Source organism: Pomacea canaliculata, linkage group LG10 (assembly GCF_003073045.1).
Source record: "Pomacea canaliculata isolate SZHN2017 linkage group LG10, ASM307304v1, whole genome shotgun sequence".
Classification (NCBI taxonomy): domain Eukaryota; kingdom Metazoa; phylum Mollusca; class Gastropoda; order Architaenioglossa; family Ampullariidae; genus Pomacea; species Pomacea canaliculata.
In genome coordinates, this window is record NC_037599.1 from 5,717,197 (window position 1) to 5,736,621 (window position 19,425).

The 19,425-nt window shown below is 39.3% G+C and overlaps 2 protein-coding genes and 2 long non-coding RNA genes across 13 annotated transcripts in view; 3 read left to right on the forward strand and 1 right to left on the reverse strand.

Moving 5' to 3' along the window:
- Nucleotides 1-11,855, forward strand: part of LOC112573092 (alpha-(1,6)-fucosyltransferase-like) — a 49,239-nt gene extending 37,384 nt beyond the window's left edge. Inside the window, exons 11-14 of one of the 2 annotated variants that reach the window (XM_025253109.1) lie at nt 8,490-8,748; nt 9,385-9,561; nt 10,024-10,174; nt 10,304-11,855. In XM_025253109.1, coding sequence (XP_025108894.1) covers nt 8,490-8,748; nt 9,385-9,561; nt 10,024-10,174; nt 10,304-10,648 — 932 coding nt within the window. In that variant the 3' untranslated portion in view covers nt 10,649-11,855. The remainder of the gene's footprint in view (nt 1-8,489; nt 8,749-9,384; nt 9,562-10,023; nt 10,175-10,303) is intronic. The other variant, XM_025253110.1, reaches the window with a different exon arrangement.
- Nucleotides 1-19,295, reverse strand: part of LOC112573094 (alpha-(1,6)-fucosyltransferase-like) — a 39,535-nt gene extending 20,240 nt beyond the window's left edge. Inside the window, exons 1-9 of one of the 7 annotated variants that reach the window (XR_003101163.1) lie at nt 18,581-19,295; nt 17,559-17,768; nt 17,165-17,367; nt 16,212-16,336; nt 15,649-15,847; nt 14,585-15,105; nt 12,233-12,325; nt 6,694-6,861; nt 5,809-5,895 (exon numbers count right to left, since the gene is read on the reverse strand). The gene's annotated coding sequence lies outside the window, so the exon portion shown is untranslated. Of the gene's footprint in view, nt 1-5,808; nt 5,896-6,693; nt 6,862-12,232; nt 12,326-14,584; nt 15,106-15,648; nt 15,848-16,211; nt 16,337-17,164; nt 17,368-17,558; nt 17,769-18,580 lie in introns of those variants that run through there. The other 6 variants (XM_025253120.1, XM_025253121.1, XM_025253123.1 and 3 more) reach the window with 6 other exon arrangements.
- LOC112573102 lies at nt 1,951-5,866 on the forward strand. 3 transcript variants are annotated; one of them, XR_003101165.1, is made up of 6 exons: nt 1,951-2,300; nt 2,577-2,768; nt 3,081-3,313; nt 4,604-4,784; nt 5,365-5,483; nt 5,736-5,866. It is a non-coding gene; the product is annotated as an uncharacterized LOC112573102 (long non-coding RNA). The 3 variants fall into 3 exon arrangements; XR_003101166.1 differs by having other exon boundaries at nt 2,614-2,768; XR_003101164.1 differs by having other exon boundaries at nt 1,951-2,768.
- On the forward strand, nt 5,872-7,875 carry LOC112573103. The gene is made up of 3 exons (XR_003101167.1): nt 5,872-5,932; nt 6,706-6,820; nt 7,791-7,875. It is a non-coding gene; the product is annotated as an uncharacterized LOC112573103 (long non-coding RNA).
- Nucleotides 19,296-19,425: the final 130 nt, after the last annotated feature.

Consider the following 19,425-nt stretch of genomic DNA (forward strand, 5'->3'; position numbering starts at 1 on the left):
CTTTGTTCCCCGACAGATGGCGGCACCAGTACATAGGACTAGCGTTAAGTTCGCACACTACACACAGCTTTCAATTAATTCTAATAAACAATCGCGTGCTTGCTCTGCTCATACTATTTGCTATACATGTGATGTTTATTGCATCAGTTATATGTATGGTAAAAGAAGATATAATTAGGCAAAAAAACACAAATCATCAATACACAAGCAGCAATTATTTCTACACCGTGGCTTGCTGTTTATATCGACACTTGATATTATCTTCTGGCAGCAGTCATTGTACTCTTGACGACGCAGGAACTGGACAGTTAGTATTTCCACAGTTGGCACTTATCATCCACAGTCCACGTGTATAAATTCACAGCTACACGATTCATGCACTGATGCACAGTTCGCACATATAATTTCCAGATGTAGATATATAAAAAAGTCCTTGGGAGAGCTATAACTCCCACCAACTTGATCTCCACAAGTTTGCTTCTCACAACTTCTCATCGAGACGACTTCCGCTCGCCACCCGCAGAGTCAGAAGTGGACTAGTTTTCTACTAGTCTGAGTCTGAGCTGCCCTATCATAACACGTGGGTTTCCAATAGTCACCCTTTGATCGGACCGATTCAGGGAAGTTAACAGGGACTAAAAAATCTTCGACCGCGCCCGTTTCAGGGCAGGTGGTCCGTGTCAAGGTCAGATTTATGGCCCCGCCTTGACCCTCCCTTCAGGTCATCAACGGGCGTGGTAACTTGAACCAGTGCACTGTTGGTGTCTGTACAAACTTCACCAACAGTAAACCATCCCATCGCTTGCTGTTCTCACGGGAACTTTTGTTGTTTCCTCTCTACTTGTAGCCGGCTTTAAACAATGATTTACTAAAATTCATTCGCGCCAGGGTAAAATTTTCCTGGCGGGCCGGATGTGGCCCGCGGCCGTTGTTTTGACCCCTGCTGTGAGGGAGTTCAAGTACCCGTTGCCACTGCTGGTGGACTGGGCAAGTTTGCGCGGTACACGGGTATCGAAGCAGTGTGCCTGTCAGTCTGGAAGCTAGATGGTCTAAGCCTTACTAACCTATCTGCTATTCATAATCAACATCCAGTGACAAGGCTACAACAAGTGCTACAAAACAAGTGCTCCCAGCGGGCCGACAACATGAACCGCTGCTGCGACTCTCAGTCATTTTTTTAAAACTTGTGAATGCTGTACAAGAGAACCAAAAGCCAAAAATGACTTAAACAATGATATGACTTTAAAAATAATTAACTAAGTCGAAATTATTTATAAATGTATAAGCAGTAATAATAAAAGTGATCCAATGAAATGTAAAGTAAACAAATGCCATAAATATATAAAGTAAAATACAGACACCACTTTATTTACGAACATTTGAGTACGAACTTTCGAACATACGAACAATCCACACCAGTTAAATTGTGTAGTTAAAATTATTTTTTTGCAAACACCCACAAGTCCGAATTTTGAGGTGTGCGCCTTCTTGTGCTTTGAACCACTCGCACGTAGCCAACCCTACCCGTCCCACGTTTGTAATAATGCTCTAATAATAAATACATTTGGTAATTTAGTATTACTCTCAAGGGTTCCATCTTCTTTGGATACACATGGACACCCACTGATCTTGTCAGAGCATGTCACCGTGTTCCTCCACTTGTCCTCCACTGAAGCTGCGGAACACACTCAACGGCAAAGAAAAGTCGTCTTTAACGATGCTCAAAGTAAAGAATTCAAGTTTTCAAAACAAAAAACCATGTACATTTTTAAATGAGAGAAGTTACCAATTTGAAATATCTTTTCAAGCGCGATTTCCGACAAGTATGCAAGCATGCGTGCCAGAACACGATCGTCAGAACAAAGTGGCGCAGTCCCTGTGGTTAACCGAAATGTTATTTACTGTCTCTAAGGGACAGTAACGCCCCCTGTTCAAGCTCTCTACATCAACGTGTAATACTCAGACGCGTTGCATAGGCCTAGCATCGAGCGAAGCTAGCCACAAGAGCCAAAGGTTGCACACCGCACACCTATGATCTAGCCAAGCTATTCCCAAGCGAAGCGAAGCTATCCCCTAGTATAGAAAAGCTTGCCCCTATAGTATAGCCAAGCTAGCCCCAAGCGTAGTGAAGTTAGCCGCTAGTATTGCGAAGCAAGCCCCTGGCGTAGCGAAGCTAGCAGCTTTTGGAGGTTCTACGCTTTCCATTCAAGATGGCGGACATTGTTATCGCTCTCAAGTTTTCAGATGAAAGTTTCTTTGACGTTCCTACTAAAAAGAGTATTGGGATCGTATACGAAGTGGTGAGTATCTTTTAACGATTAGTACTGAAAATACTCTATTATTTATGTAAACATATATTTATGTGTTTAGTGGGAGCAATTTCAGACAATGTGTAGTCGGATTGCACAAAGGGGTGTCTTTGAACAATTCGTATTTAAAATATTCTATTATCGTGTTTGACAAAATATTCACGTGTCTAGCGAGAGGAATTATAACGTGTAGCCCTGACAGTATCCTCCACTCTGCAATCTCCACGGGTACCAGCCTCTTAGTTTTTTTGTTGTTGTTTTTTTTAGATTTCTGCTTTCTAGTTCCAAAAGTTATTATCTCCAGAAACTCCAGATACTATAAAGCTACAGTAGATTCCAACAAGTAAATAGGCCAGGGAAGATCACGATGGAACTACTATTCCAGAATGGCCGAAATCTTGGAGGGAGACCCGTCAGTCATCCCATCAGTGACAATATCATCACTGGGGGGTGTAAAAGGTCAGTTAACCATTCATAACATAAGCAAGCAAGTAAGGGATACTTTTAGAAAAGCCATCTTTAGTAAAACATTTGACAGTTCAAGTATTAAATTGTTTATTGTTTCTTTTCCTACAGGTATTTGGTGAGGGTAATGACATAAAGAAAAGTCTATTCTGCCACAAAGAGATAGGTCTAGATATGTAACAAGCTCAGTTAGGAACCTTTTGTATGCATGCAATGTTTTAGGAAGAGCAGTTACCATGGGCATACAGGCCAGACATATTTGGGTTTTCCGTGCCCATATATTGGTCATAATTATTTATTTTCCAGTAAACACTTTCTCCGAGATCTCCAACATCCAGCAAGGTGCCACCCCTACAAAGAGCCCTATCAAGAACAGCAAGGAATATCTCAGGAGACTCCTGTGTGCAGGAAACAGAGGAGATCCAACAAGGAATTGTCAGAGCAGCTTCAGAGTTATTGTGAAAGGAGCCTGGCAATTCAGGCAGCGATGCTGGTGGAGGAGAGAAAAAGAACAGCATTGCTAGAGAACCTAAGGAAGAGTTAGAAAAACTGTTTCTTTGAGATTTTCCATGTTTCTAGTTTCTCTTTTGATTGTAAACTCTACCCCCCTTCTCATTACATTTCCAAAATAAGTGTTAACTATGTTGTTAAATATGCACAGTAATCACAAGGCCACTTGGGTTAATATTGTGAAAGAGATTAATGAACAAGGGCTTAGATGAGTTTGGGGTGGGCAAGCTGAGCAGCTCTGAAGAGAATTCAAGCTGACTTATAGACTGATTTGAGCAAAGCTGGAATAGCAAAATATCTAGTAGTGATTCTACATCCTATTAAAGTCTTCTTCAGTGCTAAGTACTTACTTAATTGACATCAAACTCCTATTAGAAACTTATAATATTTAGGCTAGGAGTTACATAAACTGTCATAAGTACATTACAGCAATTTTTTCACAGCCTTGATAAACTGCCCCAATTGCAATTGTGAAGAAACTTAGTTGCCAGCATTGGTTATGGACACGACCCTACCGAATAAAGGACATTGTCATTGTCTTGATTTTAGTACTAAATGAAACACTTACGCCCCCTGAAATATTTTTTTTACTGTGACAATGAAAACCAAAATATCCTGATTTACCTGATAATCATGTTTGCATGTACACACTGAAGCACAGTTGTTTCTACCATGGATTAGTAAAATCAAACAAAAATTTATTACATGATAAACACATTACATGAATAATCAAATGAGCAATTTTAACTGGAAAAGAAGTGCATCAAAGCTAAACTTAAAAACTCACAATCTAGTTCATTTGAAAGGCACAGAAGATGATATATGCACCTGGTGACAAAGCAGATTAATAAGGATGGTGACACAAAGACATGCACACTTCTCGATTTACAAAAATAAAAACAAACTACAGTGTTGATGCTCCTGCTGCTACTGTTGCTACTACTATTGCTGCTGCTGCTACTGTTGCTACTACAGTTGCTACTGCTGCTGCTGTCAGCTTCAGTCTGCAGACAACATAATAAAACTGTAAAGTCACACCAATAATGAATATACATGTACACATCATTTAACATATGCACATGGTGGACAAATTATTAATGATGGTGACACAAAGACATGTACACCTCAATTTGCATTCTTCCTTGAAATTAATAAAATTAATGAAGAATTTTTCTCTACTTAAAATTCAAGTTTTTATTTCAAAGACAGGTAATATTTCAAGGATGTAACATTAAAATAAAACATAAACTCCAACGAAACAGTCAGCTATTGTGAGTAATTGCACAATCAAGCTGAACCTCCAATGGTCTTATTTACAGTGTAGACGATGATAAAGAAAAGGAGCTTCTTCATCGCCGTGAGCACTATCGGCATCGTCATCCTGGTCATCACGATCAACTACAACTGGACCCTGGACAGAAGGCGCACCTGGGTCCTGTGGACAAGGAATGAACCACAACTAACAAACACAGAGACCAGCATATTTGAACTGATGGACAGGTATAGAACCCTCTAGTTGTAGGTGCAAAATGGTTTTTTTTATTTTGTTGGTTTGCTTACAGGTGCATGGACTGGTATGTCATTCATAACAACACTTGTACTTTTAGTGATCTACTCTATACTCAACATGTATTCTGTAATTACTAACGTACGCCCTGAACTGATTGTGTATTCTGTAATTACTAGGTAGGTAACATGTATTCGGTATTTACTTATAATTTATTGGAATCATTTAGGGCTGACTCGAATAATGTACCTGAAGCCTTTTACTACACCATTTAGAGCATTACAGCATTACAGAATACGTATAGACAAAGCAGGTAAATGGTAAAAGGAGAATGAAAACAATTTCTACCACGTGCAGGTAAAACAATTTTATCATCTGGTTAAAGTCCATAGATCTTGCCTTTTATTGTAGGTATAGATATTTTAATTATTATTTGCTATTAATATTTTAGAGTAGCAGTTGTGGACTAATGAGAAATGTATGTACGTATTGTCCCCTTAAGGCAGATGACAACTTTGCTGCTGGCTCTGATATGATTATTTTGTTTACTTTCGTTGTGTTTACTTTCTTCAGCTGCCTTCAACACAAGGAATCACTCTCGACAGAAGAGTTACTCAAGGCTCGTCAATGCCTGAAGAGGGCGACAACCGAGATAACTCTGATGAAAGTCAAGCAGTCAGAGACCGATGAAGGTAATCACTAATATTTATCCAGATACAAACAATTTGCTATTAGGAACTTTAAGAATACTTTTTATATGCTATGCTTGATTTTGGTTGGAAGAAAAGAAATCTTCTTAGATGTGAAAGCTATATCATCGTCGTCGTTGTCGTTGTTGTTGTTGCTCTTGACTGGTACATCTGGTCATTGCAAGATGAGTTACTAGTCACGAAAAAGACAATAGTGAGCTGTTGTAATTAAATAACTCCACATGTTGCCTACAGACTTCAATCAAACCAAGGCCCTGTACCCTCTGAGTACGGAGCGAGAGACTGCGAGACGGAGAGTAGAATCAACGCGAGAGAGGTCTTCTACTCATCACTGCCAAGATGGACGCACTCAGCCACGGAAACTTTTCTTCGGATTGAGTCTGCCACACAGCTTCTAAATCATACAAGGAAGAGCTTAAAGGCTATAAATGGTACTTGTCAGTTAAACGTGCGAACATAGTATGAAAAAATAGTAATTGTTAATTTATGTTTAAAGGACAAAGTTCAATAGAAATGTAAGATAGCAGCAAACCGAGTGTCGAAAACACATGCAGAGATAAGAAAAATAATTATGTATGTGAAAAGGCCAAACAAAAGCATGGTAACCTGTGCTTTAAATTACTAATTGTCTTTCACCAGGTAAGTAAAAGATAGTCTCTGTTTGAAGCAGACATGTATATGTCATGCTCTTTAAGAACAAGCGGAGAAAGGTCCTGTTAAATGATTGAACTCTAAAGAGAGCACAGATGGGGAAACCACAAAGAAAGGATGCCTAGAAAAGAAGAAGCAAAAGCATCAGAAGAGATTATCATCGGACACTGAAGCCGAGAAGCGTTTGTGACTGAAAAAACACCTTAATGACAAAAAAAAAAAGGCCGAAACCTGTGAAAAAAGGAAAGTAAAAATATCTTTAAATAAGCAGTTTTATTTGAAATGCACTAAAAAGGATAAAATGATGTTTTCGTTAGGTCTCTGTATTTTTTAATATTTTTTGTTTTTAATTTTTATTACTGAAAATATAAAAGCGTGAGGGAAACTTTTAATCTGATCATCACACTTTTGTAATTTAAGCTATCGGTATTAAAGACGAATCCCGAAACCTAATGAAAAAAACATTTTACCCTTTTTGGGTGTATTTCAAATGAAAGTGTGTGAATAAATGTTTTATTTGAGTTGTTTTACTTATGTTAACCTCCGGTTCTAGGGCGCTGCTCAATGACCTTCACCTACTGCGTCACGTGGACGAGGACGAGGAATGGCGGGTGACAATGTCCAGACAACTCGGGCAACTGGTTCAGCGACGTTTGTACGATCTGCAGGTAAGAATCCAATCACAGACTTGATTGGCTTTGTCACTCCCCTGAAGCACAAATGTTACAACACAAATAGGAAACTGTGGACATATGTGGTTGTGATATTTCTAAATGAAGAACGATCGTAGACTAGGTCAGATTTAACCCAACAGATCACATGAAAAAATATTCTGGAAAAAATTTCAGCTCAAACACAAAAGCAAAAAGTATTCAGCGCAATCCTTATCCGGAAACAAAAAATAATTTTATCCATAAATTTGTAATTCTTAGTGTTATGTTTTCAAAGTCTGTGTGGGAGTAATAGTTTTCGAACGCAGAACTGCAGGTCTTCCAACAGAACTCATCTGATGTGAAACATTCAAAGTCACATTGGACACACCTAAAACACACCATGAAGTTCATCACCAAAGATTTAAATTAGATGTATGAATATAAATATATAAAGCTAAGCTATAATCACACTTATTACAGACATTTGCGATTGTAACCCGCACTATGATGACAACGGTTCACAAACTTACCAAGATGACTTTTTAAAATACAGTCGAAAAGAGAATAACTCAATGTAATCAAAATTTCAAAACAAAGATAACTTCAGTGTCTAGGAGAATCAGGAGTCCAGAGAAAAGGGAGACAACCTGGCATCTATGAACAGTGAAGTGTTATACTTGAAAGTCATCTAGAGAAGAAAGAAAAGCACAAACACTGATCATCGCTTTCAAAAATAATCACACTTGAATAATAAAATCCATCACACACAACACACAAGATAAAATCCACCACCAAAGACTGAAACAGGGATTTAAATATAAAATATGCAACTGAAGGATTTACCAAGTACAGTCATAAGAGCTACAATTTAAATAATTTACACGAGGATGCTTTGTAATAACAATTAAATGCAAACGCTCCTACAATGTGCAGGATGTGTCTTCGCCTGGACCTGCATGTGAAGATATAATAATATTCACTTCAGAATCCACACAACTGCACGACAGCAAAACTGTCGTCTGCAACTTGGACAGAAAAGATGGCTTCTGAGCATGTTGCACGAGGCGACGAAGTGTCTGTTGCCGGCTACGCACACACGGAACTTGTTCTCACAACCAACGCTGGAGATTCACCCGAGCACCTGGGACCCTTCATGATGCCGCTGTCTACCTGTACAGCTAATGACACTACAGACAAGTGAGTTGCAGTATTTTAATTGAAATTTATTTAGCGACACTGGGTGTTGTGTCACATGATCAAGTACGTTGGTGTATACCCGGTTTTCTTTGCCCTCGCCAAAGTTCTGGAGAGATTTTGGAATAAACCTACGCATGTTATGTTGTGAAAATACTTATTCTGCAAAATTAATGTCATAAAAGTGTGTTTAAGAATTTTTTAGATTCCGAGCTGTGCATATTAATAGGTGCGGACAAGTAAAGGTGAGATGGATTCACTCGCATGGCACAGCTTGTGGAATAAACTGAGCCAATGCAAGTAAAGTTTGTGCTTAAGACATATGAGAAAGCTCCATACAAAAGCATGCATGGTTAATTCTTGTTGGTAGTCACACTTTTTTTGTGTCCAAGTACTTGTCGTATAGCTTATAACAATTTAAAAAGAATGAAGAAAGAGAAACACTCAAGAATTTTATGTTTAATCAAAAAAATTGTTTTTTCGCACCCAGTGGACCCTAAGAATCAAACAGTGTCTTCTCGCGTCGTTCAACTGAAAACTTTGGTAGGAGACTGGAACAATTCACCGGCCAAGTTTCGTCCTCGCGCCATCCCAGCAGACCTGGCCAAGAACCTCAGGACCTTCCACGGTGACCCCCCGACCTGGTGGGTCGGTCAGCTGGTCAGCTACCTCCTGCGTCCTCAGCCTCACTTGCAGCAGACGATCAACGCACAAGTCGACAGAATAGGATTACAGCGTCCTATTGTCGGGTGAGCGAAATAAGAGAAAGTTGTAGCTGAGGAACACTTAAAATGGTAAGGTGGAGCGCCTCAAATATTATTTGCTGGACAGGCTATAAATGTTTCAATAATCTTGCCTATGAATTTGCATTATACTCAACCACCAAAATTCTCATTTGCTTATTTGTTCTGCCTAAACTAGACTACTGCAACTCTCTTCGTGCTTGTTGTCCACAGTACCTCATTGATAAGCTTTGAAAAGTCTAGAACTCAGCTGCTCGTCTCGTTTTCCGAGCTCGTAAATGTGAACATGTCACACCACTTCTTCACTCTCTTCATCAGCTACCAGTTAAAGCTAAAATAGACTACAAGCTCTTAACTCTATGCTATGAAGTCTTCGAAGGCTCCTCCCCTCCACTATTTTACTGAAATCTTGTCTGTCCACACTTCTGCCCCAAACCTTCGCTCCTCATCAGACATTATCATCCGTTCTACATCCAAAGGTTTACAGTTGGAGGATGCTAGAATTTTATATGTTGTTGTGGTTGTTCAAGTTGGGGGGGGGGAAGAATACAGCCAGAAATGGAGAAATAAAGACAAGCAACAACAGAAAAAATATTTTACTACTTTATCCTACTTTCTGGCCTGCTGTTCCTCATCTTACAGGATTCAAGTGAGACGAACAGATAAGGTCAACAAGGAAGCGGTTTTGAACAGTCTGGAGGAGTACATGAAACACGTGGAGGAGTATTACGACCTGAGACAGCAGCACGAGGACATCAAAGAACGCCGACTGTTTCTGGCCACCGACGAACCATCGCTCTTCGCGGAACTTCAGAAGAAGTAAGCGATTTTGGCGGAAGTCAGCATACGGAAGGAAGGATGAATAAACATGAGCAGCTGCCTCGCGCGAAGAAAAGCAGCAGCGCTCCAGAAAATTGTTTTGCCGTTTGTCTGATACTTAATGTCAATTAAATTTGTACTGAAAGATTCTTCATTTATTTAATATTTAATTATTCTCAAGTATTTTCACAATCAAAGTTTTACCACAAAATTAACTTAGTTCTTTAAAACTAACTTAGTTCTTTAGTTCTCTGATTTGTCCTACAAAATCAAGATCAGCAACCATCGCACGCTGTTTTATTGTTTACCCGGGCTCCAAAATTTTTCTGTAGGCCTCTGAGAATACGGCCGATGCTATGGACACTATAAACTTTTCGACTGCATTATATTTTAGTATGTTGTGCATTCCTTTCTGTATACAAATATTTCTACATCCATGAAGCTGTGTGCCGTTTGTACCAGGTACCCGCATTATAACATCAGCAGGGTGGAGGGTAGCGCTGACACATCGTCGGTAAAGTCGCGATTTACGAGAGGAGGACTGAGTGCGATCCTCGTGGACCTTCACCTCCTGTCCATGTGTGACTTTGTCGTCTGCACCTACTCCTCAAATGTAAGAAAACCTCGTGTGTGTGTGTGTGATATAAGTGAGCATTCATTACATTTCACATTCCATTCACATTGTCACGCTAACGTGGCCTTTAACCCCGACTTTGTGTCGGGTATGTTGTCCACATCCCAGGTCTGTCGGGCGGTGTACGAACTGATGCAGACGAGACATGGCGACGCCTCCCACAAGGTGTATTCTCTGGACTCCTCGGTGTATTATGTGACCTACTACGATATCTACTATCAACGAGCTGTGATAAGCCACGAAGCGAGGTCTGCTGCTGAAGTTTCTTTTCAAGTTGGAGACCTCCTACACATCCACTCATATCTTTACCATTTGAAGGAGCGAGCTGTAGCTGGTAACTTGAGGAACGGATCCACGTTTGGAATGAACTCTCGCACAGGGAAACTGGGGCTGTTCCCCTCCTACAAGGCCGTCGATGAAATCGTAGAAGAAAACATGGGGGAAAACATTTAGGTCTTCATATAGTTTAAAATGCCATAACACGTGATTTACTTTCATTTGGAAATGATTGATAATTTTTTCATCTGTGCTGCATCATCATCATCATCATCATCATCATCGCTCTCTGTTCCATTGTTTTATATATTTCTTTTTGTAATAAAAGTAAAATGAAGAAAAGAATTAAAGTTCTCAATGTTTCAGACACCATTTCATCAGTTGTACACTTGTGTATGTGTATTATACGTTGTGAAAACAAAGAGGATGACATAATATAGTGTAACATATGCCGAGGTGTTATTTTTGACACCTGTAACTACCAGCGTTCAGTTAGCTTTGCATGTGAGGATAGCATGCATCATAGCACATTATTACAACACTGTTGCAAGGGACGCTACCACTACTACGCTAAATGCCGTTTTGTTCTCGCTTACCTCCCTTTAACATAATCTCGAGGAACGACGTGGAATGTGCTGAAGTTTTCTTTATTGTCATTTTTCTACTGGATATTCAGTGATTGTAGAAAATATGTTTCTACTTTTGTGGCATTTTGTGTAGTAGTGGATTTAGTGTGTTAGTCGGGTGGGGGTAAGGTTGTTTACAGTGATTAAAGCAGTGAACTGGTCAAGCTGGCGGACTATCGGCCCGACTGGCGCGCCAAATGTCTGGCCGCCCATTCATCACCAGTGGCCAGTCGAAGCTAACGACAACACCTGACGTAAGCGGCCGCGAGTAGACCATGGCCAGAGGGAGACAACCGGGTAACAGCCCGACCTCTCTTTGTCCAGCTGAAGGTCGGGGACCGCCTGAGGCGAGCAACGCCCCTTACACCTGCGTCCAGACCCTTCCTACACCTCCAAGGCCAACGGGAGGAAGTTACGCCCACCGGAAGAAGGAACCAAGTCTGGCGAGGGGCAGAGAACGTCACTTCTCCGGGTAGCGAGCTGGTGAGCGGCCGCGTGAGAGTCCGTCTTAGGGATCATAGAAGACGTTAAAGTCCACGTGGGGACTGAAACTGTGAAGTGGGAATTTTTGGTACTGATGAACTGTGAAAAACTAGTGACTTGTGAACAGTGAGCAGTGGAATTATTATCGTGAGAAAAACTAACAAGAAGATACACCAGAGAGAAAAGTGTTAAGATATACTTGTAGCTATTCTGTTATGTAGATATGTGTATATATGTACATCTTTTCTTTGATTATATCCTTTGTTCATGTTGAAGTCTGTATTTTGAGGAGTGTTTTGGAGTGAGCGTGTGGACGCATGCTAGACGGGTGCATGCGAGTGGAAATTAATCATTGCGCGCAGGACCCACACGTGGCAGTCCATTACAACTGGGCCGCCCTAGGGTATCCCTCTGGCCATGGTTGACTCGCGGCCGCCTGCAGTCCTGTGGGTTCTGCAGATTGTATTTTTACTATCATTTTAGACCAGATAAATTAAAGGACTTACACTAAAATCCATTTTGCCTAGTTGTACCTGTCTGAGCTTCCGGTCTACGAAGGGCTTAAATATGAAACAAACATTGCCAAGCTGTATATAAGAACGCTTAAAACTCTTATTTGGGTCCAGCACCGAGTTGACAAAATCAGTCTTACTTAGAAAAGCCTATAACCCGTCAATCTTCCCGCGTGCAATCATCGTATCCTTTGAAAGCCTCGTTTGTAGCCCGCATCTTTCCTCAACTTGAGCTACGTACAATTAGTAGGCAAAAGATAAAATTAAACAATTTTATTATTTGCAACAAAAACTATAAGGTTAAACAGTTTAATTTATTTACAGCATAAGTTGTTTTTCAGCAATGTATAACAAGCAATCAAAATATTTACATAAAAATTACAGACATTAATTATTTACATCATTAAAGTTATTTTTCAATAATTATTTGCAACATAAAACTAAACAATTTATTTACATAGAAGATAAAATTTTATTTTTAAAAGTAAGACCAAAAAGATCAACCCATGAGTAGTGGAATTCCTCTGGAAAAAAAAACCTTCCCCTCTCTCTTGCAGGCTGGGGAGATATGATTTTTAGAGTTGTTTTTTTTTTTAATCGCGCTCTCTCAGTTGCGACTGGTCGTTGTGCATTTTATCGAGATTTAATAGGAAGATTTAACTTCGAATGAAATTTAATAATTTTGATTACATAAATAACTTTCTCTTTTACTGCATATCCCGAACTGAGAGCAGAGGCAATAATCTATGGGGTTAAAGATCAGAATTTACTCGATCGACAGACTGTAAGTACATCAGCATTGAGAGTTCTGTCCCTTCCCCTGACAGTCTGAGGGTATCAGCTCTCCTTGATATTGTTTATGATTTGTGGTCGTGCTTTGATTTGGATAAAAATTTTGGACCATCATGTTTACACGTGTTTCTGCTACATTTCTTCCTCTTCTGCTTTGCAACAGGACGATATATATATAATGTTATTTTAAAGAACTGTTTAGATCTGCTTCACTCTCTTCGGCAGCCACCTTGAGCTGCACTGAATAAACTGAAGTGATGATCACCCTCTGGCAGTTTTATACAATAACATTTCTTCATATTCTAAAGATTACTTAATATCTTCCCAGTACTCTTCTGATGTAACTAACCTTATTCTCTGTAATCGTTATGGTAGATCTACAGTTATCACCCTTTACTGTCGGAACGCAGCGAGTCCTGGCATTGTTCTTCCTTCTACATCTTTGTTACTATTTTGTTAACTTGTTCTACATCTTTGTTACTGTTTTGATAACTTGTTCTATATCTTTGTTACTATTTTGTTAACTTGTTCTACAACTTTGTCACTGTTTTATGATTTTGTTCAGCTTAATAGGTTCACCTTTGGATGAGGTAATGTGCTTTATAAATTCCCACTTATTATTATTATTATTATTATTATTATTATTATTATTATTATTAACAACAATAACAACAACAACCTTTTCCAATATCATGTTACTGTCCGTTCTTTATCTTGTTATTTGGTTCCTCTCTGTGTTTTCTGTATTTTATTTTATTCGTTTAGTATGACTGTTTATTCTTTGATAACATATATGTTATTTGTTTTCCTGTCCCTCGTATGCTGTTCATGTTTCGTTCTTGATCTTGAGCACGAAAAGCATGCTCCTTAGGAGTGTGAGTATGCGCTTTACAAATTTTAGCATTTTATTATTTTTATTATTATTTAATGGGCAACAGTCATGGTCATTGCAGTCTACCTTGTGTTATCATTGATTCTCTGTGACTAGGTTGGTGCATTTTAGTTAGTTTTTCAATGTGTACTACTGTTAATAAAATATAAACATATTTCAAATGCGTATTTGTCGAAGATAAACTTCTGTAACTTTTTTTGTTTAATGGTAAATTTCTAGCATTGCATTTTTATTTTATAGTTACAACTGATTGTTGATAATGACATTTTTAGCATTAAATGATATAATATAAAAATTTGATATATATTTATCGATGTAAACACTTATTTAATTCTCATTTAGCTGCATGAAAAATTTATTCTTTCTTTAGTTATACTCGCACTCATTGGTTTTAGACACTCAATTCTATTTTAGTTGTGTGGAGCATTTACATCAATGGTGTCCTCACACTGTCACTTGTTCGTAACATTATTATAAAGATCTTGTATTCCAAGTTATTATTTATTAACATTGCATGTACTTGTGCATTCGAAATGAAGAATTAAAGTAGATATCATGTCAGATTTCAATTTGAAACAATATATTTAGAGTAAAAAGCAGTTTCTCGGATACAGTTATTTTTTTCTAGGAGGGTAAGTATTTTCATAACCATATAGACTATGGCTGACACATTTCTTAAGCATGTAGAATATTACTTTCAGAGTGAAGCATAATCGCACACATATACAAATGCAAGGACTGACAAGGGGCAGTGTAAGACAGCTACAAAGACATCTACCTGTGAAGACCACAGGTAGATGTTTCTCACCTGCAAATCATGGAGATGTCGCTGCACGAGTTCCCCAAGTCGCCTGGACTCGTTGTCTCGCCATTCCTCGTCTTTGTCCACGTGACGCAGCCGGTGAAGGTCACTGGACAACGCACTTGAACGACAAAGATATTTTTCCCTTATGATCACTACGACTTCATTGAGGATGGGGGTGGGATATACAAAGTAACAACAGGATTCAGAGGCAATGTAGTGGTAAGTGTGAAAAACAAATCAAATTAGTTTTATACAGTCGACCAGGAGATGTGAGTGGTTATTTAGTTTGTGCACTTGTAACGGACAGCATTACAGCCGAGTAGGTCGTATATATGACTGCACTGACCAGTGATGATAAAAGGATGACAATGGAAGAATAGACACACTGGCCTGATGTCAGTCATGTCAGACTGGCTTGTATTGCTCGAAAACCTTGTTGTGACAGCTCGACATCAAAACTTTGTGAAGCATCAGAAGGGAGGTAATCAGTGTGAAGTCGACACTGCCGTGTGTAGATCTCAAATCTAAGTAATGCAAGATGGCGCAGATGTTCCAGTAGAAATATTATGGCCAAGAAAGAGAGTAAAAGTCGCTCGGACACAGAAATACACACTGAACAAATATCATAACAGATGTACTGATAAGCATAAGACGCAAAACTTCTGGCACATCAACGGACAAATATGAAAGTCAGGGAAAGCCAGTTATGTAAAGGGACATCACTCTCACTCTCACGTTCTAATCATACCTAACTGGTTCAGTCAATGAACTTCCAGTATTATTTTGCAAACGGAGATTACAAAACTGATTCAAAAATTGGGGAAGAAATTTATATTTTATAATTGTTTACAGCTGAATATTGATTACCAAATAAAGAACAACTCACGTATTAACTCACTCACTCACTCACTCACTCACTCACTCAAAGAGGCATTAACAGTCTCAGCTATCTGTGACCATTATTACCTCTTCGCTCTGTCCATTTACCGCATGATATAATAATTAATAACACACAACACTCACTGCATACAAGTCTGTTGTTATTTGTTCTTAGACTAACACCTTACTGTTTATATTCTTCAAGTTCTCTCTGTGTGTTGCTTATAAACTGCGTCGTGTTTCCATCAACCTTAAAAGATCCACTCTTGAGTGCGTCCATCTTGGCAGTGATGAAGTAGAAGACCTCTCTCGCCGTTGACTCTACTCTCCGTCTCGCAGTCTCTCGCTCCGTACTCAGAGGGTACAGGGCCTTGGTTTGATTGAAGTCTGTGTGACAGTCACGTGTGAAGTTAGTATGACATCTTGGACAGCCAGCACTATCACAAAGTGGTGTTAATACTAACAGACCAAAGTTTTTGTCAGGAGAGGCACTGATAATCAGGGGATAAACAATAGGGGAAGGAAAAACATTCCACGAAGACTAGCTACAAGTCAAACGACCATTAATACTAACAGACGAAAGTTTGTATAATAAAAAATGCAGTTTGATAAGTTAAAAGGTGTTGGACTGTGGATGTATTAAAACATCACGTGATTTGCTGTCGAATTCAAGTAGTAGAAGCTTCCTTGTTCCTAACACTAACACGAAATGACAGGTATACTACTTTCATTGTTGTCACAAACTTTATACCTGGATCACTGTGAGTGAGTAGTCGCTCGAGTTTCATCAGAGTTATGTCCCCTGCGGCTTCCTTGAGACATTGCCGTGCCTTGTGTAACCCTTCGCTCAATGTTGTCTCCCTTTGTTGAAGACATCTTCAGGAAACAGAGATCACACCAGTAAACAAGAGATCAGTAAATGTGGTGAATATTTGGATTTTATTGTTAATTTTTCTCGGCTTGAAGGGGAAATTCAGACATTTAGACATAGAACTGTGTAGTTAGTTTAGCCTAGCAATTTGAGTTCAAGGACTGTATTTGATGAATGGTATTTTGTCATTTCCCAAATGAAGCCAAGCTTGATAACAATGTCCTAAGGTGTGGGACTTGTGGGGATTGACAGCACGCGCATGCAAGAGAACTCTGTCTTTGTACATGCAAGTCTGACAGTTTGCAGAGAATGCGAATAGTGTGGCCAGTCAACAAGCACGTGTGTGACCAAACACCATCCACATGACTGCTTTCTCTACATGCCAGCTGGTTACACTAAACTTCCTTTTTAAAACTTTTTAAGTTAACTCACGACATGAACAATCCTTACGGTAAATTTACAAACAGATTACAGAGGCTTACAGTCATTAAGCCAGTAAATAAATACTCTATTATTGCATGCAAAAGTTTAAACTTCCATAACTTGTAAATAATATTAATACCTTTGAATAATGTCTTGAAAATAAATGTTACTAGAAGCGCTCCAGAATAACAATAAACAGCATAAAAATATAGCATATTATACACGGTGCCTAACTTATATAAGAAATAAAAATCAGTTGTTGGAAAACAGCGAAATAAACAATGCGCAATCAACAATTAGAAAAGTGTGATACAGAAGAAAATCAGATTAACAAAAAGGACAACATTTAAATCTTACCTGTCACTTTATCGGTCAGTTCAAGTATGATATAAAACTCTCAATCTCTTTACCTTTCCATGAGTTCAGAAAGCTTGATGTCTATGTTCTCTGGAGTACGAAGAGGCTGAAATCAAGTTGTTAGCATTTCGCATGTGGACCACAGATTATTCAGGATCCAACTGAAACTGCGATGAGTCACTAGAAGGAGGATGACAACCGAACTAATAACGGTTACGGCAACAAACAGCTTCTTCGCTCTTGCCATCGCTGGTGTCTGCACAATAAATGAAAAAGAGTTGCTGTCCAGGAATATTGCCAGATTTTTCTTATTTCTACTTAGCTCGAAGGTTGATTCAAAAATATGTCTGGAAAGATTAGCAAACATAAAAATCTCGTCGTTATCCACATTTTTGAATACAACTTCATAAAAATTCACAGTATGAAGACAAAAACAGATAAACTTACTTTTTACAAACCTAAGGATACGGTCACGACGACAAAAAATTCCTTCAAGAATGCGCGGCTCCATTTTTTTCTGGTATATTTTCTTAGATTTTCATCTTTGTTGTAATGCTTTTTGCTTCTATGTTTCGCACTGAAGAAAATAAAGAACTTGGGACGTGTTGACAGGATCACTGTAGTTGGCGTGAAGCTCTCAGGTGTTCCACTTCCTAACTATTGTAGAAACAACAACAGTGCCCTGTAATTTCCATTTTTACCACCAAATATACCAAAGTACAGTGGAACCTCGGTTAGCGAACGCCTCCGATAGCGAATAAAAATTTCGTTAAAAATATGCACTGGATAGCGAACAGCCACGTCACCCACACGTGACCGACCAACATGTCAGACCAAGCATCATTCGCGCTCGAGACACAGTTACGATGGGTCGTTCGTTATCTTGTCAGCCTGTAACTTTCAAATATTAGCGAGTCAACAGGGGCTGGCAACCAACTGTGGTCGTTAACCGAGGTTCCACTGTAAGACACTCTGGCCAACCTCAGCGTGCATACCGGTCTGATGGTCCCACCCATCAATGCACGGACTCTAATAACAGTGTCAGGACGAAAGCTGATACAAAAGTCACAGATGGATGAGTTTGAGGCAGAAAGTAAATCAAGATGAAGTTGAATAGTTTTGCTAGTCAATACACAAAATGTGCGATTTACACATGCCGGCACTGTCGTCGAAACAATAATTATATTAGAACAGGAATAACAGTCAAAGTGAAACGACATAATATTTTGTACTTTTCTCGAACACTATATTCGTTCCTTTCCTTTTCTGTCGCAATATTGGATCACATCCGCCATTAATTTGTACAACCTACTGAAGCCACGCAAGTGGATTAAAAGCGTTGTGTGTTAACATAAATAAACAAATAAGTAAACTACTCAATAGACTGTGTCAGCTCTGTTACAGTCATTCATGGCAAAGCAATTCAAGCTATTTTCATAAGAGAGAGAGAGAGCAGAAACTATGCGCACCTCACATGAAACAATAAATCAGCAGTTCACTGGGTGCTGCTTGCCTCGTGCAGAACTCTTTTGTCGAGCAAATGGCTTCCTCTGATATTCTGTAGTTTGTTACCAGCTTATCCCAGCTCGATGCGTTAGTGTGGGGTTCGTAACCCCGTCTGGTGTGAGAGCGTTGATAATAAATGCCACAGCCTGGTCGTGTCCAATGTCTCCCTCTGGTAACGCCCGTCTCTAATAAATGTCACCTGAATTGTCACCCTGGGTGGGTGGGTCTGTGCTGTAGATTATTCCAATCGACCAATCCGTGATAACCTTGCATAAGAAGGCCTTCTCAGTGGTTGTCAGGTGAGGCTTTTGTTTTTGAGCTATCCAACATTTTTCTTACAAGGTTACCATGACTACTGTGTAGAGTTATATGGATGAAGGACAGGCACCAACTGTTTTTGAGTAGTTTTAGCTCATCTTCCGGTGTTATCCTTTAGAATGATGTATTTGATACTCAACGCTAGTGCCAGGGGTACGGATAGGTAGAGAGGTATGGAAGCTTTTATGCCATCAAGGTGTTCATTTGTAAGGTCCTGACAGGCTAAGCTGACTGATCGCGTGGTATCTAGGTCAGCTCAACAGGCGCAGTACAGCGGAACGGCGGGTGCAGACCCGGTTACAGTACGCCTAAGTATAGGTGACATTTAAGACCATCATGACTTCACGTGACATGCAAATGAGAGGATGAAGCTAAGTAAAGCTAAGGCGATCATCCAAAACTTACTCAGTGCTAACCAATGCAAGGCTGGCGCAATAATCATGATAACAGTAAGATATGCTACTTATATACTGTATTTTATTGTCCTTTG